The 20,446-nt window shown below is 41.0% G+C and overlaps 2 protein-coding genes and 2 long non-coding RNA genes across 4 annotated transcripts; 2 read left to right on the forward strand and 2 right to left on the reverse strand.

The window, feature by feature from the left end:
• Positions 1-61: 61 nt before the first annotated feature.
• On the reverse strand, positions 62-19,902 carry LOC145909844 (uncharacterized). Its single transcript, XR_014403186.1, has 3 exons — positions 19,862-19,902; positions 599-970; positions 62-524 (listed from the first exon to the last, which is right to left on the reverse strand). It is a non-coding gene; the product is annotated as an uncharacterized LOC145909844 (long non-coding RNA).
• Positions 4,781-7,916, forward strand: LOC145906392 (uncharacterized). Its single transcript, XM_082993810.1, has 2 exons — positions 4,781-5,586; positions 5,896-7,916. The coding sequence occupies exons 1-2, from the start codon at positions 4,835-4,837 to the stop codon at positions 6,026-6,028; spliced, it is 885 nt and encodes a 294-aa protein (XP_082849936.1). The 5' UTR covers positions 4,781-4,834; the 3' UTR covers positions 6,029-7,916.
• Positions 17,697-18,945, forward strand: LOC145913186 (prostaglandin reductase 1-like). The gene is made up of 2 exons (XM_083000756.1): positions 17,697-18,154; positions 18,366-18,945. Exons 1-2 carry the CDS (start codon positions 18,080-18,082, stop codon positions 18,474-18,476), a joined length of 186 nt encoding a protein of 61 aa, XP_082856882.1. The 5' UTR covers positions 17,697-18,079; the 3' UTR covers positions 18,477-18,945.
• Positions 19,031-19,977, reverse strand: LOC145909860 (uncharacterized). The gene is made up of 2 exons (XR_014403187.1): positions 19,226-19,977; positions 19,031-19,151 (listed from the first exon to the last, which is right to left on the reverse strand). It is a non-coding gene; the product is annotated as an uncharacterized LOC145909860 (long non-coding RNA).
• Between the last annotated feature and the right edge of the window lie 469 nt (positions 19,978-20,446).

Genomic DNA, 20,446 nt, shown 5'->3' on the forward strand with positions numbered 1-20,446 from the left:
AATTGTTGTTTGTTTGTCGTAACTAACAACTGTAACAACTTTTTTTTGGGGGGGGGGGAAATATGTTGCTTGCTAAAATATGGTTCCACGTACAAAATATAGAAAAACAATTTCCTACGATCGGGTGCCACAAACCGAAAACACATAAATATGTATATTTGGAATATATTGAAATAAAAATAGCTTTGAAAAAAAATGCTGTAATACAACAGAAACATGGGTGCGATGTATCTGGAGTTGACGAGTCCAAACAGGAAAGCCAGAGCTAAAATGTTGTTTATCATATTAAGTAGAAGTTTCGAACTCTGTAATTACTGGGTTCATCATCAGTACTATAACATTATAGTACAACAGAAACACTTATACAATAAAAACAACTGTGAAACACAAATAAGTAAGTCCTTCATATCTAACTCGTCCGAGGATAAATTGTCAACTTTTGTACAAATACGGGCAACTGTTCGTGGTGTTGTGGGCTAAACCATTCCCTCATCAACTGACGATAACCCGTTCTTCCTCCATTACTAAAAATCGCAAAATATACAATCACTAGATATTGCCTTTGGATATACACGAGTTATTACACTTTGAAACATACCTTTCCAGTATTTTCTTGGCCGCTTGTTCTCTTGTATGGATTCTATCCGGGTATCCTTTGTCGGAGCGATGTCCGAAGACGTCTCTACACTTCCGAATGTCGCCTATTTCATTAGAAAGGCAAATGGCGATACACGCTGCCACTGGGATTGCGTCGAGCATCTCTTTGTGGACATTATTACGATCACCCCTGACAAAGAGACAATCACGCCGTTTCCAGGCTGTCGCTTGGTGGGGTTGGCGAGCAGAGAGATATCCGGTGTGTTTCCTCCCGGAGGCATCGAGAAATAAAAGTAGTTCCCCACTTTGAACTTGGACCTGTCGTTCACGATTCCAATGAGCGCGTAAAGAAAATCACGACCAGTGTGAGTATCTGAGAAAGTGTGGCGGCCAATCAGAGAAGGTACCTCGCAGATCACACCGCTCTGTACACTTTTGGAGTATCTTGTTACTCCACTTTCCAGCAAAGTCCAGTTGTTGGGCAAGTTATGGTTGGGGACTGTGACACTGGGAAGGCAGTTGCAGAAATCCGCGTTGAACTTCTTGCACTCTTGGTATTGTTCGGCCATTGGCGAGAAATGTGAACCAGACAAACTGCTAAAGTGCAAAAGGATATTTCCTGCTAAAAATGCGGTTTTTAATGTGACGTCAAACTCTAAAAATGTCGTTGTGTTATTTGACATTGTCAATTGTGACAAGTTTATGACAATTTTAAAGATTTTTTCATTAGATTGTGACCCCACATCGACTTTTGAGGTAAGTGGCTTTGATCCAGCTTCGCTGCAATGCCTTGGCTGCGATGCCAGTGAACCTCATTAAAAAATACCGCGTCTATTACTTGGTGTTAAGGGTTAAAAAATGCACCATGCTACTCGTACGCTACAAATCACTCCGTCTTTACGCTGCTTTAAGCACTGCCCACTTATAACTGGACTACAATACGTGGGATCCATATGTAAGACGTCATTTCTAAATCGGTACGCACTAAACAATCAATTTTGCCTTCACCTGATAGTAATATCACATAAGTCGAATGACTCCATAGCCATTACTGTGATGGAAAGCAAATATTCTTTCAATCTGGTCCATTAATTTCCAAGATTTCTGCAGGCATAAACAGGAATGCCAAACCGCCCATATTTCTAAAACTTATCCTCAGTTTGAAGGTGAACAGTTTGACAAATATTATTGTCCCTTGTTCTGACTAAACGTCCTCATTTTAATGTTGTTTTAGCTCAAAAAATGTTAAATGCAAACATTTTACATTGTCATCAAGTTTGTGTGACGTCACTGTATGAGCATCCAAATCTCTATTTCGTGTTGAAATTTCATGAATACTGTAACCTTACTGATAGGCCTTTTATTCAGCTGACATCCTTTGAAGATATCGGTACATGTGCATGTAGTTAACGACATGTATTTCCTATCACATTTTCGATTTAATTCGTGACCTCGTGAACTTGTTATCATTGAGATTCTGCCTTCCTTTCATATACGAGATTACGCCTCGCGTCTATATAAAATGAAACTTGTCCCACTCTTCCATTGGCAGCCAATGTGTCGAATCTGCGGCACCTAAACCGCAAACTTGGTACCATTTCCAGCATATAACGTTAAGGGTGATGTGCATCATGCGAGAATATTTATTAATTCGTTTTAACGTGTGTTGTGACGTGGGTCATTACTCAAACGTAGGTGTATGCATGACGCTTCACCAAGACCTTATAGTAAAGGGTTAAACTCATTATGACATCATACACATACGCGCAATTTTCTCTAAAGGTTGAGGTAATGCTTCTGCGTCAAAACACACACAGCATCGAAGTTTTAATCGAATTGTGTTAGAAACGTTCCAAAACTAACGACAACTCTATTCTACATACCATAATACTCCACGAAAAGTGACCTCGTTATAAAAACAAGTGTTGCTCATGGCCGAAGATATATGACTTAAATAAAAAAAAATCATGATTCAGGCGTAATATTACTAAATACGGCTTCGCTGCGTGAGTTTCAATAAAAAATGCAAGGAATAAAAGTGTATAAGAAACTTCGTAATAAAGGCGTATGCAATTTCGTTATACAGTTGGAATGATTAAAAACAGACTTATACGTTTTGATTACCGCGCGAAAAAAGGCACATATATTGGGGTGTTGGCGTAATTGCTTTTCACGGCATACAGTGTTACGGCAAAACCAAGAGAGATGAAAGGGATCTGTTCACGTCGAGTAAGTCTGTTTGAGAGAATATCCAATAATAGCCCGGTGCTTGGTTGTATAATGGAGACTTGTTTTTATGCCAGGGGTGAGCCGTTTCGGCTTAAAAACTGTCCAAAGCAGGGGTGTGAAACCTGAGTCCAACAAAATTATTTGGCCTGAGAAAGTACGGCCCAGACCACACACTTATTTTTAGATACAGCGACATATTTTTTGTCAAGTTAGGGACGCTGACAAAGCCTTGGAACTTATACAGTTGCTGTGCTGTGTTATACGGTATTAAACAGTTAAGTGCAAACTTATTTTTTTTAAATAAGTAGCAAAATTACTTTATCGTCTGAAAGGTTTAATTTACGGCATTTCGGAAACTACAAATTCGGACTATAGACATTCCTCTGTGTTCTCGACCAGCTTTCTTTTATTTAATAACTCAGGGCTGCAGAGCAATTGGGTGTTGCGGATCCGACGCTAAAGTGGAATACGTGAAATCGCTTGGTTTCGACGCAGTTTTCAACTATAAGACGCAAGACTGGCCAAGCGGAAAACTGGCCAAGCGGAACGAATTCGATCCGTTCCCCTACCATTGTCACCAGTCGACGCGTTGTCTGTTCACTCGAGTAGAAATTCAACCTCGAGTTCTATACGAAGTGAAATTCGACGCAGTAAGGTGAGGGCCTCAGAAGAAGCAGATAGATTACGTCGTACGGCCGAGCTGGAAGCAGATCGTGCACGTCATACGGCCGAGCTGGAAGCAGATCGTGCACGTCGTACGGCCGAGCTTGAGGCGGAACGAATTCGACGTGAGGCGGAGAATGAAGCCCAGCGCATCAGTGAAGAAGCGTAACTTACATTATAACCGTCTTTTATATTTATCATGAAGCGCGCAGGTTTAAATAAGGATCAGCAGGAACAGGGGCAATGATCTTCTAGGGGGCATAGGAAAGTTACATACTAACGTTATCGTAGAAGCAATATATTCCGTTTGGCGCTGCTTCCTTCAGTGCTTCCTCCCAGTCTTGCGTCTTATAGTTGAAAACTGCGTCGAAACCAAGCGATTTCACGTATTCCACTTTAGCGTTGGATCCGCAACACCCAATTGCTCTGCAGCCCTGAGTTATTAAAAAAAAGAAAGCTGGTCGAGAACACAGAGGAATGTCTATAGTCAGAATTTGTAGTTTCAGAAATGCCGTAAATTAAACCTTTCAGACGATAAAGTAATTTTGCTACTTGCAGCATTTTCTTCAAAATATTTTTTTTAGATGTATTCCAGTAGTTTTTACATAAAGCACTATTTTTTGCTGATTAGTGCAAGTTTTTTTGCCATTATCTTGGCAATCTGTCCCACCATGGTGCCGACGGCACCTGCAGCCGATGTGACCATCACCGTCTCCCCAGGCTTCGGTTTAATAAAGGGCTGCGAAGAGTGAGTGCGACCTGGAACAGACATGTTACGGTTCATATGTGATAAACGAACGTTATGCCTGAATGCAGCCTTTTGTGCGCAACAATTAAGCCACCCCACACTCGCTCGAAAAAAGCAGGTTGTGTGCGAGGGCATTTAAACGAGTCGGCCAATACAAAAAAAGTCAGCAATAGATGCAGTGGGGCTGATGTACCTATCCAAGGACAGGCATTAGCTTAACAATCAGATAGGTTTAGCATAACGTTGACTAGTAGCATTTACAATATAACGGAACGTTATGGAGTTTTTAACCTATTTAAAACAAGATTAAAAAGCAAATGACATCAATGAGTTTCAATACATAATAAAAACTTATAATTACGGCTGTTGTTAATGCAAAAGCGGCAGAAACAGTTCCTCATTTCCATACCACCAAACTGGACAGAAATTTACAATCTCACTTACGACATAAAAATGGTGCAATATTTGTTGTGTAACAATTTGCATTGCCAGTAACGATGCAGTACACTTTAATGATATGTTTACATTTGCAATTTTAGGTTGTTCCGTTTAGTAAATACTTAAACTCAGTCGATCAAAGGTAGTCGATTAAAGAAGATGGAGGATGAATACGAGGAATGCAGAGACTTTAATTCGTGGTTCTGTGACAATCTGCCACGTATTGGAAGCATACCACAGGTTAACGCTGTACCAGATGAGGGCTACTTGCTGATCGCCGGGGTGGAGAAATATTCTAGAAGCAAACGCAGCAACGAAATTTGCCAAGATCCATCCCTCGCTGGCTGCTTTAAGTTATCCAAAAATCACACTGGTGGAGACCTCCTGTGCACACTTACTGAAATCGTAAACGACAGGAATAAGTTTGTGATCGGAAATTACTTCTATTTCACTATGGGCGAAAATCCAAAGACACCAGCAATCGCCCTGCTTGCTAATCCCACCAAGCTACAACCAGGCAACGGAGTGATCTTCTCGAATGCTGGTGGTAATTGTCAACCAAACTCGTGGGATTTTCTGATGAACTGGCTCACATGGACTAACAACAGCAGCCAGTTTACCCGTTTCTTTAAAAAGTTTATGCAGGAGTCAATCGAGATCGAAGGACCACCTCTCTTTACCGAAATCGCGACGCTGTTACTCTTTGAAATAGCCAGACGGCGTGTATATGATGTAGGCAACTACAAACGGATGCTCGATGCGATTCCAGTGGCATCTTGCATTGCAATTTGTCTTGGCGAAGAAGTCGACGACATACGGGAATGCAGGGACGTGTTCGGACACCGACACAACCAAACATATTCAATGAAATGTCAGATGAGAGAATATGCGGCAAGAGCGCTCTTGGAAAGGTTCGTTTGATTGTGTTGTAAAGTAGTTCTGTTGAATTTAGATTTTTTGCTACCGGGAACAAAAGAGCTGGTACACAATGCAATTGACATTGACGTGGGCATGACATGTTCCAGCAGAAATTCATGACATCATCAGTACTGAAAAATACTGCATAGTACATACATGTCTGCCATAACTTGTAATAACACACACTACTTTTGGCACTTAGTTCTGGTAACCTTCTCTACTGTCTGCAGCTCAATAAACACTACTTTGCTGTTATAACTAATAATATCACAATCCTAAACCTGTGTTGTCAACTCTTTCAGAATCGATGGAGATACTGAATACCGCCAAATCATGGAGGATCTATTTTCCCCAGATATGAAATACCTCAGATATTTGTTTGGAAATTTGGGCCTAGGTTCTCCTTATTGTTACAAACCAGCTTACGCACTGTGAATACCCGAATTGTTTCAGGTACATTGTGATTTTACCGGGAAAATACCAACGAGTGATTATGGTTTCAATATTTTTACAAGCTTTCATAAGCTAACTGTTTGTTTTGCTTCTTCATCAGGAATGTTTTCTGCTTGTTTCATTTGTCGCAAATTTACTGTGTAGGGTTTGCAAATGTGTTTTTTCTTTTTGTGCTGACTTTTGTGCAGTGGCAATATTTGAGTTATCCACTCGTTACTAGTTGATCTGGGCTTTTTTCTGCATTGAATTTAACATATTTTGTGTACATAAAGTCTTCATTCATTCAGAAATTGCAAATGAAATTGTGAGCGTTTGGATGTTCATGTTCATTCATTTGCGTTTGCACTTAACTGTTTAATACCGTATAACACAACACAGCAACTGTATAAGTTCCAAGGCTTTGTCAGCGTCCCTAACTTGACAAAAAATAATTATAACCGTCTTTTATATTTATCATGAAGCGCGCAGGTTTTAATGAGGATGAGCAGGAACAGGGGCAACGATCTTCTAGTGGGCATAGGAAAGTTACATACTAACGTTATCGTAGAAGCAATCTATTCCGTTTGGCGCTTCATGATAAATATAAAAGACGGTTATAATGTAAGTTACGCTTCTTCACTGATGCGCTGGGCTTCATTCTCCGCCTCACGTCGAATTCGTTCCGCCTCAAGCTCGGCCGTACGACGTGCACGATCTGCTTCCAGCTCAGCCGTATGACGTGCACGATCTGCTTCCAGCTCGGCCGTACGACGTAATCTATCTGCTTCTTCTGAGGCCCTCACCTTACTGCGTCGAATTTCACTTCGTATAGAACTCGAGGTTGAATTTCTACTCGAGTGAACAGACAACGCGTCGACTGGTGACAATGGTAGGGGAACGGATCTAGGCTGCGGGTCATGCAGCTTCGATATCCGTTGCGACCCTTTCATCGAATTCTTGTTTGTCTCGGCAATAATGTATGGATCTTTCATTACAATTGGGTCTGCATTGTGTGCGTTGTGGCCGAAAAGCTGAACTACAAACTTGTATTGAAATTCGCCCTTTGCGCAACAATGGAAGTTTGTCTTGCTGCTGGATAGGTTGGCGGGAAGATTTCCTCGGCGATTATTGAACAGATGAATTCGGGTGGAAGAATAGGAGTCAAGGTCGGTGACTTCGCTGAGGGGGGTTTAAAAATGCTGTAACATGACTCACTGTAACGTAATTTTACGTTACATAACAATGTGCATTTATGGAAGTAGGTTGCATAGCCAGTATGTCATTGTTCGGAATTTCTCATCATTGGGTTGGGTAAAGTCATAACTAGGGTTGTCTTGCCAGGCGTGTTCATTTCAAACTGTAGCGTTAGCAACGGTTGTGTATTCACGTGATTTGTGTCCTATGTGTCCTTTCCAACTGTTTCTCAACTGTTTTGGTGTCATATTAATGTTAAGACATGTGTAGTTTTAAAGCAACTGTTGCGTTGTCAAGTGATTTGATTGGCCAGTTTGAAGTGTTTGGTGTGGTAGCAAAGAGACGTAAGGCGCTTAGAGACGCTAGACGTTTTTCTTGTGTGACTGTCCTGTATCGTCTTTCAAACGAACTGTCTTTGTTAAACTGTCTGCTGACCGTTGGTCTTTTGTATTCTCGCTTCATATAATGAGTGTGCGTGGTTTGCAGTGTGAGTGAGTTAGTGGTTACTATTTTGTGATTGGCTTTTGTTCAATTCTGTCTGGACGTTTGGGCGTAAATTCACTCAGTTTGGCGTTGGTATAATTGCGCATGTTAATTTCGTATCCAAAATTGTTCGTGGTAAATAAATATTGGTGTAGTGTTTGCATCGAGAGTTAAGTACAGTCAGGTTAGGAAAACACAACAATTAGAACTCACGTGCGATCTAATGTCAAATGCGCTAATCAGATAGGATTCCCATCGATCATAAATAATATTGTTAAGACCAAATTCGAGACTCATATTTGACATAATAGGTTGCAACATTCGAATTGGTGCCCACGAGCGTGTCTTTTGCGTTTTTGCAGAAGTTTTGTTGTGTTTGGTGAGTTGGAAATTGTTTTTCAACTTTGGAAGGTTTCACACAGGTTGGTTTTGTTGTGTTTTTTACTGTTTTAGAGTATTTTGTTATAAAAATGGAGAAATTGGCTTCCGTTTTTTCTTCTAATAAGTCTGCAACATCCAATGCCGACGCGGGTGATTCATTGGTTGAACAGAAAGGTAGGGCGCAAAATTATGTTTCAGAAATAGAGCGTTTGAATGATGAATTGGCGTCGTTAAAAAAGTTTCAAAACGATCATATGCACGCTTTGGAACAGTCTCGTTTGTTGGCTAGGGATATGGAGGAACAGTTGCGCTTAGATAGTAGGGCGCAAAAGGCTACTGAAAACGCTAAGAATGCCGAATTAAAAGCTTTGCAAAAATTATTGAAGAATAATAGTGAGGTGCGTACTTCGACATTGGTTGCTCTTGGCACAAGGCCCGTTGGTAATGTTCCCGAGGTTAATGATATTTCGTCAACTGAAGTTCCGAATTCTCACCCTGGAACTTCGGCTCCGCCTTATGAGGCCCCTTCCCCACCTTATGAATCGCATTTATATCCTGATTTGTCAACAGTTTCGCATGAACAAACGACCGCGCCAGATGTGAAACCGGTTTTAATGACAGGCGATGAGACCGAGATTTTGACGCCACCTGAGTCGGCGCATTTTTCTGGCGGGCTAATGAATCCTGGCCAGCCGTCGGGTTTTCGCTTGACTACACCGGTGTTGCGGAAAGGAAAACAGGGACCGTCACAGACGTTAAGGATAGATAATTCAACAAAGAAGCGTGTTGACTTGGCACAGTTAATACGTGCAACTCCTGGGAAAGAGCGGACGTGGCTTGAATTCAATGTTCGCGCATTGCGTCAGATGGGTTTAACGACAGAAAATTTGTTGACAACTTTAATGGCGACGGCGGAAGTGCATTCGTCTTTGCAGAGTTATCTTCATGCGTTACTTGTAAATGTGAATATGTCTCCTGATGAAAAGTTAGTTACTTTACAGTCGCATGTTGAGGCTACTTTTCGAAAGTCTCATTTGTCGTTGATTCAGCAGTTGCGTTCTATGTTGGAGAACATCAGGTTTGATAGTACTGTAATTTCTCCTGTGCAGGGGATAACGAATGCCTTCGCACAAGAAGGAATCTTGTTGGATAATTTGAAATCAGATAGTCCATATCTACGTTTGATTGAGGAGATTTTGTTGCGTAAATTACCAACGAGTGTGGCAATGCAGATCGAAGGTATGTTATGGCCGGATATTCAAAAGGTATTGCATAAAATGTTCACTCTTGCTTCGGCACGTGCGAGTGGTTCTGACCCTGCACGTAAGGTTATGGTGGCTCAATTTGATGAGGGTAAGTCTTCAATGGTTAATAATTCTGTTCAATTGAAGGATTTGTCTGATAAAGTGTCGGAATTGCATGGTCTTGTTTTGCAAAAAACGTCTGATCGTGGTCAATTACAAAAGTGTGCAGACTCGAGGGGCCAGGTTCCCACATCGTCGATGCCTAACAATAACACTCAATCTTGTGCAAAATGTTTTTTTTTGTCAAAGGGAAGGTCATTTTGCTACGTCTTGTGATCTCAAGCGTCTCATCCAGGAAAATGGTTGGCATCTGTATTCCGATTCGGGGGAGGAGATTCATTCTATAATGCCTCGTCGTGGTGGCGGCGGCGGCAGCCGTGTCAGAGGCGCTACAACGAATGGCCGAGGTGGACAATTCAATCGCTACGCGAGACAAGAGCGATCGGTTTCAAATTACAATTTCGGACAGCGTCCTTACCGCTTTACGGGACCGGTTAGTGGAGCCTATCGTGGAAATGGTCAGGTGAATCGTTTTAGTCGGCCTTACAATAACTTCTCTTCTAATGGACCTTATCAAAAAAACTAGACTTGGGCGAGGCAAATTTGCCATTGTCTCGCCCTGACTTGCCCAATTTTGATAATTCACAACCTTTTCCTGTGTTAGCTTTGACCACTGCGAGTCAACATTTGTTTGTAACCGATAGTGTAACACGACAACCATTTTTGTTAGACACTGGTGCTGCGGCTAATGTAATTCATCCGTCAGTTTTACCAAAATCAGTTTCTATAGTTCCTTCCAAAACACGTTTTTCGACACTAGATGGAACTACCAGTCCACTTCCTTCACAGGGTGTTGTTTCTATGCCTATTTCTATTTCTGATTCTATCTTTAACCTTCAGTTTGAGATTTTAGAACAAACTCCATACAACATCATTGGTTTACCTGACTTAATGAGACATGATTTGCTTGACAAAGGCAATTTGGAGGTTCGTGGGTCTTTCAGTGAAGCTACTAAGGTATTGACTGCTTTGCGTTGTGAAACTTCTGATAATGTTGAGACGGTTGATGATTTGTCGTATGAGCAGGCTGCTCGCATTGCATTAAATAGTCTTCCCAAACCAACCGCTGATATTCCTGCGTGTACTTTGATTTCCAAAGAAAAATTTATTGATTTATTTCGAAAATATCCCCACATATCTGATTTAAAGTATAATCTTCAACAGCCACCTAATTTGCCTTATCAATTGACTATTCAACTAAAACCTGGTAACCATAAGCCAGTTACGGGTCCTATTTACAATACTGGTCCAGATCAAATGGCAGTTTTACAGAAATGGATCGATGAGTTTTTAAAGTTAGGAATCTTGGAACGGAATTCAACTCTTTGGCGCCATCCCGTGTTCTTGGTAAAGAAGAAGCCTACTGGGTATCGCGTCGTTGTCGATTTCAGGATTCTTAATGCTCATCTTCTTCAGGATGATTATAGTCTTCCTCGTGTTGACTCTGTTTCAAAGTATATACGTGATAAACGATATTTTTCAGTTTTGGACTCAACCAAGGCGTATCACCACATGGCAGTTGATGAGGATGCAAAACAGTATCTTGGTTTGGCGACTGAATTCGGGACGTTGACGTGGAATAAAGCTCCCATGGGAATTCGCTCGGCTCCTGGTGTGTATCAGGCGAACATGGATGTCTTGATGAAAGAGATTCTTACACGATACAACGCATGGAGGGAGTCTCGAGGTTTGCGTAGTGTTGTAGAAGCTGTGAAATCTTACATCGATGATGCATTAATAGCCACTGAGACGGAGATTGAGCATTTGGCACTTGTAGACATTTTGCTTGCTGTCTTTACTCACTATAATTTGACATTGAACCCAGATAAATGCGTTTTTGGACAAGATAGAGTTTGCTTTTTAGGTCATGTTGTTTCAAACGAGGGTGTTAAACCCTTGTCGTCTCGTTTGCAAGGTTTAGTTGATGTTCCTTTACCACGAACTGTGAATGATTTGAGAAAATGGTTGGGTATAGTTCGGTATAAAAAAAAAACATGTGGCACATTTGGCTGCTTCAACCATTCCTTTAGATCAAATTGGTAAGACTGTTCCAGCTAATCAGTCTTCAAAGGTGCTGATTGAATGGACTGGTTCGAGTCTTCAGGCGTTTATTGACACCAGAGCGGCCATGATGGGTGCAGTCACTCTTCGTTCATATGATCCGTCACGAATGCTGCATATTGCAACCGATGCGTCAGACAGAGCGGCAGGTGCTGTACTTTTTCAATTTACTGATGATAATGCTATGGGCCCCCTTGGATACTTCAGTCAGGCCTTTAATAAGTCTCAACGATGCTATTCGACCTTTGTACGAGAACTTTTGGCATTGCGTTTGGGTCTTCAGCATTTTCGCTTAAACCTTGAGAGTAATCATTTCACCGTACATACAGATCATGCGCCTTTGGTAAAAGCTATACAGGGTGGTAATTCGCCTCTTAAAGGCTTGTCTGGTCGTCAGAGGGATTGGCTTGGTCAAATTATGGAATTTGATTTTACTGTAAAGCACGTAAAGGGTTGTGACAATGTGGTTGCAGACTATTTCAGTCGTGAGGGTTGTGACACGTCTTTTAAAGATTCAAAAACATTTTTGTATTTTGCTCGAACGAAATTTCCTTCTGCTTTGTCACTTGAGCGTTTGTATGAGCTACAGAAAGGGTCCTTTTGTGATTGCACTGATGACACGTGTTCCGGGCGTCATATAAAGCCATCTCAGATTACCAAATTTCCCAACGGTTCACTAATAATGAGTGATGCTCCTGGCACGCTAGATCTTGTTCTTTTGCCTAACGAGGATTCGCAAAGATTTGTTTTCAATACTTATCACGATTATACACACCACAGTCCTCGTGTAACTTGGAATGCCCTTCGTTACATTTATTTTGGGCCACATTTTCGTAAAAATATTGTACGTTGGTCAACTGATTGTCCAGTGTGTATTCGCAATCGACCAAAACGTCTAGAAAGAGTTTCTTTACAACCATTTGAGTATCCAAGTGGACGGCTTCGCACTGTACATATGGATGTTTTTGCGCTACCCCCTTCTACCACTAATCCCAGCTATCACAAACTTTTAACTATGATTGACAGGGAAACTACCTATGTTGTGATTGCTCCATTGTTGCATGAGACTGCGACTCACACCATTGATGCCTTTCGCAAATATTGGATTGCTTATTTTTCTTCTCCTGAGGTTTTAGTAACTGATAATGGTCCAAATTTTCGGTCTGAGGAATTTCACTCTTTCTGTGCTACTCATAACATCGATCACCGTTATTCGACCCCATATAATCCAAGATGTCAAGGTAAAATCGAGAGATTTCATCGTTCCTTGCGTGATTTAGTTTCATCTCAACCAGCTCCTGGGGAGTGGTTACAAAATTTGTCATGGTTACAGTTGGCATTAAATTCCATGTGGCGTGAACACATGAACACTTCTCCATTCAATGCTTTGATGGGCATAACTCCTCGTACACCTGTTCATGTCACTACGCCTCTTGTGTCTGGTTTTGCTCCTGAAAATGTTGTGACAGAGCCTGGCATTGTTCATAGTCGTTTACCTGATTCTCGCAGAAAGATAAATACTAGCCCTTCCAAATGGGACGAGGCCACACATGTTTACTTACCTGTGCGCACACACAGAAACAAGATATCTCCCTATCGCGATGGTCCTTTTCCAATTGTTCGTTTGACTCGTTCTAGTGTGACTGTTGATTTGTCTGATAATGAGTTACGCACACAGCCTCGAGATCAGGCATATCCGGTGAAGATCTGTGCTGATTAATTTGAGTAGTTGTGATTCATGATTTCTAATGTCTTTGTTGTTACAGTGATTTTTGGATTGCTTTCGATTTTGATTTGAAAGAGGGGATGAAGTCAGAACAGTAGGTTTTGTTAGGGATATTATGATTGTAATTGAAAATTTGTATACTGGTGTCATTGCCGATTTGTACATAAAGTAGAAACATGTAGACATAGTTCCATTGTGAGTGCCGTCGTCGTCGTAGATCGAAAATGGTCCGACAGTAGGGACGACAGGTATACAGTGATGCGTCATGGATGTTTGATTCCTTATATGGCAGGATCATGCTTTCGGTTGACACTTCCCGTTAGATGATGAATTAATGAATAATTACGCCGCTTTGGATAAAAAGGGCGACGCCAGTCTCGGAGGATGGCGGATTATTGAAAATGGCCTCCTCATACGTGATAATAATTGGCAACAAAAAATTCGAGGAGAGTCATGCGGCCGTTAACTTATGAATACCTGCAGACAGGAAGTCTGGCAGAAGAAATCGCGCGTCAAGGCATATAATGTCTTTCCTGGCCAGGCTTGTAACGTGAATGTTCTGAAATGTTTTGTAATGCGCATGTTCTGTTCAGTCTGTCATATTTTATGTAAATGTTCAGTTTTTGTTTGTAAAAAACATAAATATTGCTAATGGTTTTCCTTGCAGGACAATAACTGTTTATTTTGCAGATAGACTGATCACCTGTTTGTAATTAAACGTAAGATCTGCTGTCAAGAAAAGGATTGTGCACATCCTCTGCCTAGGAAACCTTGGCATCATACAAAAATATATAAAAAAAATACCCAAACGGCACTATAAAAACAAATAAATAAAAAAAAAAAAAAAATGACTGTGACTAATGTCATTGTTTTAATTGTAATTCTCTTTTGTCACTTTGATGCTATGGGAAGTTTGCTAGTCACGAGTTCTAATAGATCTCGTTCTGAAAATGATACTAATTTAATGTTGTTATGCTCCCCTTGCACTGTAACTTGTGGTAATGGCACACGCCTATGTAAAAACGGATTAAATTTGCCATGTGTGCTGGCTGAATGCAACACTTTCTGTCCACAATGTTCATCAGCTCCTGGTTCATTGGGCACAGCACGTGTTCGTGTAATCGGACACCGTCAATTGGCCTGTCCTGTTTGTTTACCAACATGGACTCATTGGAGTGAATGGTCCATTTGTTATCCTATTGGCAAACAATTGAGAACTCGTTCTTTTTTTATTGCGAATGGTGCACGCTTATTCCCTGTAAATGGTTCAAGACAAGACATAAGAAATTGCACCTTGACTAATCTAAATGGGATAGGAAATGTCATAAATCACATTAAAGATTCTGCACATCCGCATTCTCTAACAATAATTGCAATGTCATTATTTGTCACTGTCGTGTTAATAGTTGTCATTTGCATATGTTGCATTAGGGTGTATAGAAGGAGGCGTGATGCTATTCGCGTTCCACGGATTTAAATTGTTTGAATGTTTGTTTTTGTAGGTTTTCGTCATGTATTGGTTTTTCTTCATACCCCTAGGTGTCGTCCTTTCCCAAACTATCCACGTGAAAGACATTGCGGTTACCGATGCATCCAACTACAAAACCCTACAGGAAAGCGGCAAAGTCCGTCCTGACTTTGGCAATGAAGAAACATCGTTAGAACTTCATGAACTTCAATCCAATTTCAGCACCGATCCCCCACGTGAATTTTTTTCACCCATTTTTGGCAACTTCAAAGCCCATTCAAAAACATGGACTGAATTCCACTATCCGAAAGGAAAGTACTATGCTACTCCTGATGACTACGCACAAGAATGTCTTTGTGACCGAACACGTCAAGTTTTCAAGTTTCGTTTGGGTGACAACCACCTTCGCATTTCATCTCTACATCGCACCTATCTCGTCGTCGACTCGGATCCTTATGAAGATAGATATGGCGACTTCCATGATCTACGTCCGTCTTATGCCTTGTTCACAATGTTCTTGTCAACGCTTTTCACGAGATATGAACGAGTGAAAGCTGTTGTGAGTATTGATTATGACCGTTACATGTATTCTTCTCGGGCTTCTTTGTCCAAATGGTACCCAGCTGCAAATTATTATGATCTTCACGAGACAACACGGTTTCGTGTAAATCAAAACTCAACTCCATGTTCCGACTATGGTTGTGTTGGAACCTTTTCTGTTTCGGTTCCAATTGGCAGTCCAAAGGTTCTTGACACTGATCCTCGTGCACAATCAGCACTCTTCAATTTTCCAACGAATGATAACATACAAGGTTATCTGAATGAACACATCATACGTTCACCAGGATGTTTTTTGTACGGTCTTTTTGGAAAGCGAGGTTTTTGGGCTCCTTTCAATGCCACCGATCCTACAAGCATCTCCGCTTTGCGCATGAATGTACACATTTCTGTGTTCAATCCCAGATTATCACATTTTTCTAAGAAGGGATTGGTTGTAAAGTTACCTCCTTATGTGTATGCTGAAAAGTTTTCTCTGTATTTTGCGGCTTTTCCTATGTCTTGGTTTCCAAATGATACTATTTTCGCGAATGAAAATGGTGATCCTGTTCACGACAGATCTTTGATGTATAGTAGAACATCGAATGCTTGTGGTCATGATGTAAATGTTCCTTCTCAATTTTGGCAATTTTATTCTTTATTTCCCCTTAATCTTGCTGACGATGAAGTCTGTCAAGCAAAAGCTTCGCGTGCTGTTTGTACTTCTGCAACTGGTTCTTTAGAGGTTGTTATGACACATGATGTACCACATGCACATTTTGATAATCTAAGTCATATTCCTATTGCTCCTGTAAAATTTATGCCTACTAAATTTCGATCTAAACGTTTTTCTTTATTGCTCTAATTGCTTGTTTGTTTTCAGAAGCTACGATACATTTTGAAATGAAAAAACTCAAGGACGAGTTCAAAACACGCTTGAACAAGCTGCAAATCGAGATTGATGCTAAATTAGCTCGAGTTGCTCAGCAGATGAAGGGTTTTGTGTCACTTCTCACCCAGAGCAATCTTGCTTTGGAAGACCTGAGAGATTCCAACGTGGCTCTGGCTCGCGACCTGCACCGTTTTCAGCACATGCAACTTCGTGAAAACCGTTTTTTGCTTCACGAAATTCAACGAAATCGAATGATGATTCTACGCAATCAAAAGAATGCCATAGAAGACACAAGAAGTACTCTGGCCTCATTGGTTGCCCAATCTCATGCTATACAAGCCTGTTTGCTATCCTTGAATACTTTAAACAACATCAAGGCGGACAATTCGTCTCTTTTTTCGTTTGCAATCACTCGCGGCAAGCTTCGTCTACGCAGACTTGCTTCGCTTGAACTTCATCAATTGGCGAACTCCACCAATTCCAGTTTCACTCAAGCCATCGACGGACTCAACAATCAATCACGTGTCCTACAACAAATTGATGACGACATTGCGGCGTTTCAAAACATCAGCATTGCAACAAACATCACCATGGCCCCACTCAGCTTCACCGAGGATCTGTCATTGTTCAACTTTTCCGATACGGATTTTTTGGGCGATGTGGGTGCTGGCATCAATTCCTTGGAGGGAATTGCTATACATGGCTTGGATGACGTCAGAGATGTGATTGACAATACGGTTGATGATGCAACAGGTATTTTGGGCAAGCCTTTGATGGTCTTGGCTGTCGCGGGAGGTTCTACGGCTGCAGTCGTTTTCATCATGCTGTGCAGTTGCTACGCCTGGAGGCGTTTTCGCTCCAACAAGGACCGAGCCACTTACAAAGGTGGTGTGCCACGACTATAAACTGTCCCATTTCAAAAGGGGGAAATAATGTAACGTAATTTTACGTTACATAACAATGTGCATTTATGAAAGTAGATTGCATAGCCAGTATGTCATTGTTCGGAATTTCTCATCATTGGGTTGGGTAAAGTCATAAGTAGGGTTGTCTTGCCAGGCGTGTTCATTTCAAACTGTAGCGTTAGCAACGGTTGTGTATTCACGTGATTTGTGTCCTATGTGTCCTTTCCAACTGTTTCTCAACTGTTTTGGTGTCATATTAATGTTAAGACATGTGTAGTTTTAAAGCAACTGTTGCGTTGTCAAGTGATTTGATTGGCCAGTTTGAAGTGTTTGGTGTGGTAGCAAAGAGACGTAAGGCGCTCAGAGACGCTAGACGTTTTTCTTGTGTGACTGTCCTGTATCGTCTTTCAAACGAACTGTCTTTGTTAAACTGTCTGCTGACCGTTGGTCTTTTGTATTCTCGCTTCATATAATGAGTGTGCGTGGTTTGCAGTGTGAGTGAGTTAGTGGTTACTATTTTGTGATTCGGTTTTGTTCAATTCTGTCTGGACGTTTGGGCGTAAATTCACTCAGTTTGGCGTTGGTATAATTGCGCATGTTAATTTCGTATCCAAAATTGTTCGTGGTAAATAAATATTGGTGTAGTGTTTGCATCGAGAGTTAAGTAAAGTCAGGTTAGGAAAACACAACAATTAGAACTCACGTGCGATCTAATGTCAAATGCGCTAATCAGATAGGATTCCCATCGATCATAAATAATATTGTTAAGACCAAATTCGAGACTCATATTTGACATAATAGGTTGCAACATAGGTTACTTGGTAAAACTTTAAGATGAATAATATAGACCACGCATGTAACTGCTCTGAAAATTATCAGCAAACATTTCGATTTCTTCTACAATTGTTGTCAATACTTGACTAATGAACTCTAGTGCAGTTATTTGGGCTGTATTGTTTGTATTAACCCTGTAAAGACAGAGAATGGATGTTTGATTCACAGCCCCAGTTCTGCAAGGGCTGTTCGTTAGCGAATGCCTGAAAATGGAGGGTTTCTTGATATTCAACCACCCGAACAAGAAGGCGACTTACGACATTCTTAAAGGCTGGATTGCTCAGGTATATTTTTTATGACACACTTGCTACGTTTGCGGTATTGGTCCATATTTGTTTAAACCGTATTTTCCGTCGTCACAAAATATACCAGAACAAAATGGATCCTAAAATACCAGCGCTCCGAATCAACCAATTCTTCTTGTAGCCTCCTTTCATTGTCAATCTATTGTCAAGCTGGTGCATATTAAATAACACAGAGTCATGTCATTTTCAGGGCAAGATCAAGACTCGGGAAACTGTAACAAACGGATTTGACAATCTTCCCAAGGCTTTTGTTGAGTTGCTGAAGGGTTCTTCCTTCGGAAAAGTGATTGTGATGCTGTAAAATGATAGAAAACAAACAATTTTAAAGCGATGTACATATATTAACATGAACTTAACATTGCCTTGTCTGATTTCGGCTGATGGCACAACAACCGGGCATGTGAGACATATACAGACGAAATATAAGAAGTATTCCTTGCATTGTATTGAGATTTTGTGCATTTGGGCCTCAATTGTTAACTAAAATTGTTGTTTGTTTGTCGTAACTAACAACTGTAACAAATTTTTTTGGGGGAAATATGTTGTTTGCTAAAATATGGTTCCACGTACAAAATTGAAACACAATTTCTTACGATCGAGTGCCACAAACCGACAACACATAAATATGTGTATTTGGAATATATTGAAATAAAAAGTGCTTTGAAAAAAAATGCTGTAATACAACAGAAACATGGGTGGGAAGTATCTAGAGTTGACGAGTCCAAACAGAAAAGCCAGAGCTAAAATGTTGTTTATCATATTAAGTAGAAGTTTCGAACTCTGTAATTACTGGGTTCATCATCAGTACTATAACATTATAGTACAACAGAAACACTTACACAATAAAACCAACTGTAATCTAATCTAACTAGCTCGTGGATAAATTGTCTTTTGTACAGATACGGGCAACTGTTCGGGGTGTTGTGGGCTAAACCATTCCCTCATCAACTGACGATAAACCTTTCTTCCTTCATTACTAAAAATCGCAAAATATGCAATCACTAGATATTGTCTTTGGATATACACGAGTTATTACACTTTGAAACATACCTTTCCAGTATTTTCTTGGCCGCTTGTTCTCTTGTATGGATTCTGTCTGGGTATCCTTTGTCAGAGCGATGTCCGAAGACGTCTCTACACTTCCGAATGTCGCCTATTTCATTAGAAAGGCAAATGGCGATACACGCTGCCACTGGGATTGCGTCGAGCATCTCTTATTATTACGATCACCCCTGACAAGTCTCCTGGCTACTTCAAAAAGCAACAGAGCGGCTATTTCGGTAAAACGAGGTGGCCCTTTAGTGCCGACAGACTCGCACATAAACTTTTTGAAGAAACGCGTAAACTTGGCGCTGTTTCTGTTTTTCGCCAAAGAGTCCATGAGGTAGTTCCAGGCTCGCGAACCCCACCAAGCGACAGCCTGGAAACAATCACGCCGTTTCCAGGCTGTCGCTTGGTGGGGTTCGCGAGCAGAGAGATGTCCGGCGTGTTTCTTCCAGGAGACAGCGAGAAATAAAAGTAGTTCCCCACTTTGAACTTGGACCTGTCGTTCACGATTCCAATGAGTGCGTAAAGAAAATCACGACCAGTGTGTGTATCTGAGAAAGTGTGGCGGCCAATCAGAGAAGGTACCTCGCAGATCACACCGCTCTGTACACTTTTGGAGTATCTTGTTACTCCACTTACCAGCAAAGTCCAGTTGTTGGGCAAGTTATGGTTGGGAACTGCGACACTGGGAAGACAGTTGCAGAAATCCGCGTTAAACTTCTTGCACTCCTGGTACTGTTCGGCCATTTGCGAGAAATGTGAACCAGACAAACTCTTGAAGTGTAAAAGGATATTTCCTGCTAAAAATGCGGTTTTAAAAGTGACGTTAAAGTCTAAAAATGTCATTGTATTATTTGACATTGTCAATTTTGACAAGTTTATGACAAATTTTAAGATTTTCTTTTTTAGATTGTGACCCCACATCGACTTTTGAGGTAAGTGGCTTCGCTGCAATGCCTTGGCTGCGATGCCAGTGAACCTCATTAACAAATACCGCATCTATTACTTGGTGTTAAGGGGTAAAAAATGCACCATGCTACTCGTTCGCTACAAATCACTCCGTCTTTACGCTGCTTTAAATCTTAACATGCACAATCACCTGAACCACTGCCCACTTATCACTGGACTACAATACGTGGGATCCATATGTATGACGTCATTTCTAAATCGGTACGCACTAAACAATCAATTTTGCCTTCACCTGATGGTGATATCATTTAAGTC

The sequence above is a fragment of the Ascidia mentula genome, chromosome 1 (assembly GCF_947561715.1).
Source record: "Ascidia mentula chromosome 1, kaAscMent1.1, whole genome shotgun sequence".
In the NCBI taxonomy this organism is placed as follows: domain Eukaryota; kingdom Metazoa; phylum Chordata; class Ascidiacea; order Phlebobranchia; family Ascidiidae; genus Ascidia; species Ascidia mentula.

What these genes read in the sequence shown, in the direction of transcription:
- LOC145906392 (XM_082993810.1), top strand. Translation starts at nt 4,835, where the DNA reads ATGGAGGATGAATACGAGGAATGCAGAGACTTTAATTCGTGGTTCTGT. An exon ending in GCAAGAGCGCTCTTGGAAAG is followed by an intron (nt 5,587 to 5,895) that starts GTTCGTTTGATT and finishes CAACTCTTTCAG; the next exon opens with AATCGATGGAGATACTGAAT.
- LOC145913186 (XM_083000756.1), top strand. Translation starts at nt 18,080, where the DNA reads ATGGAGGGTTTCTTGATATTCAACCACCCGAACAAGAAGGCGACTTAC. An exon ending in TTAAAGGCTGGATTGCTCAG is followed by an intron (nt 18,155 to 18,365) that starts GTATATTTTTTA and finishes TGTCATTTTCAG; the next exon opens with GGCAAGATCAAGACTCGGGA.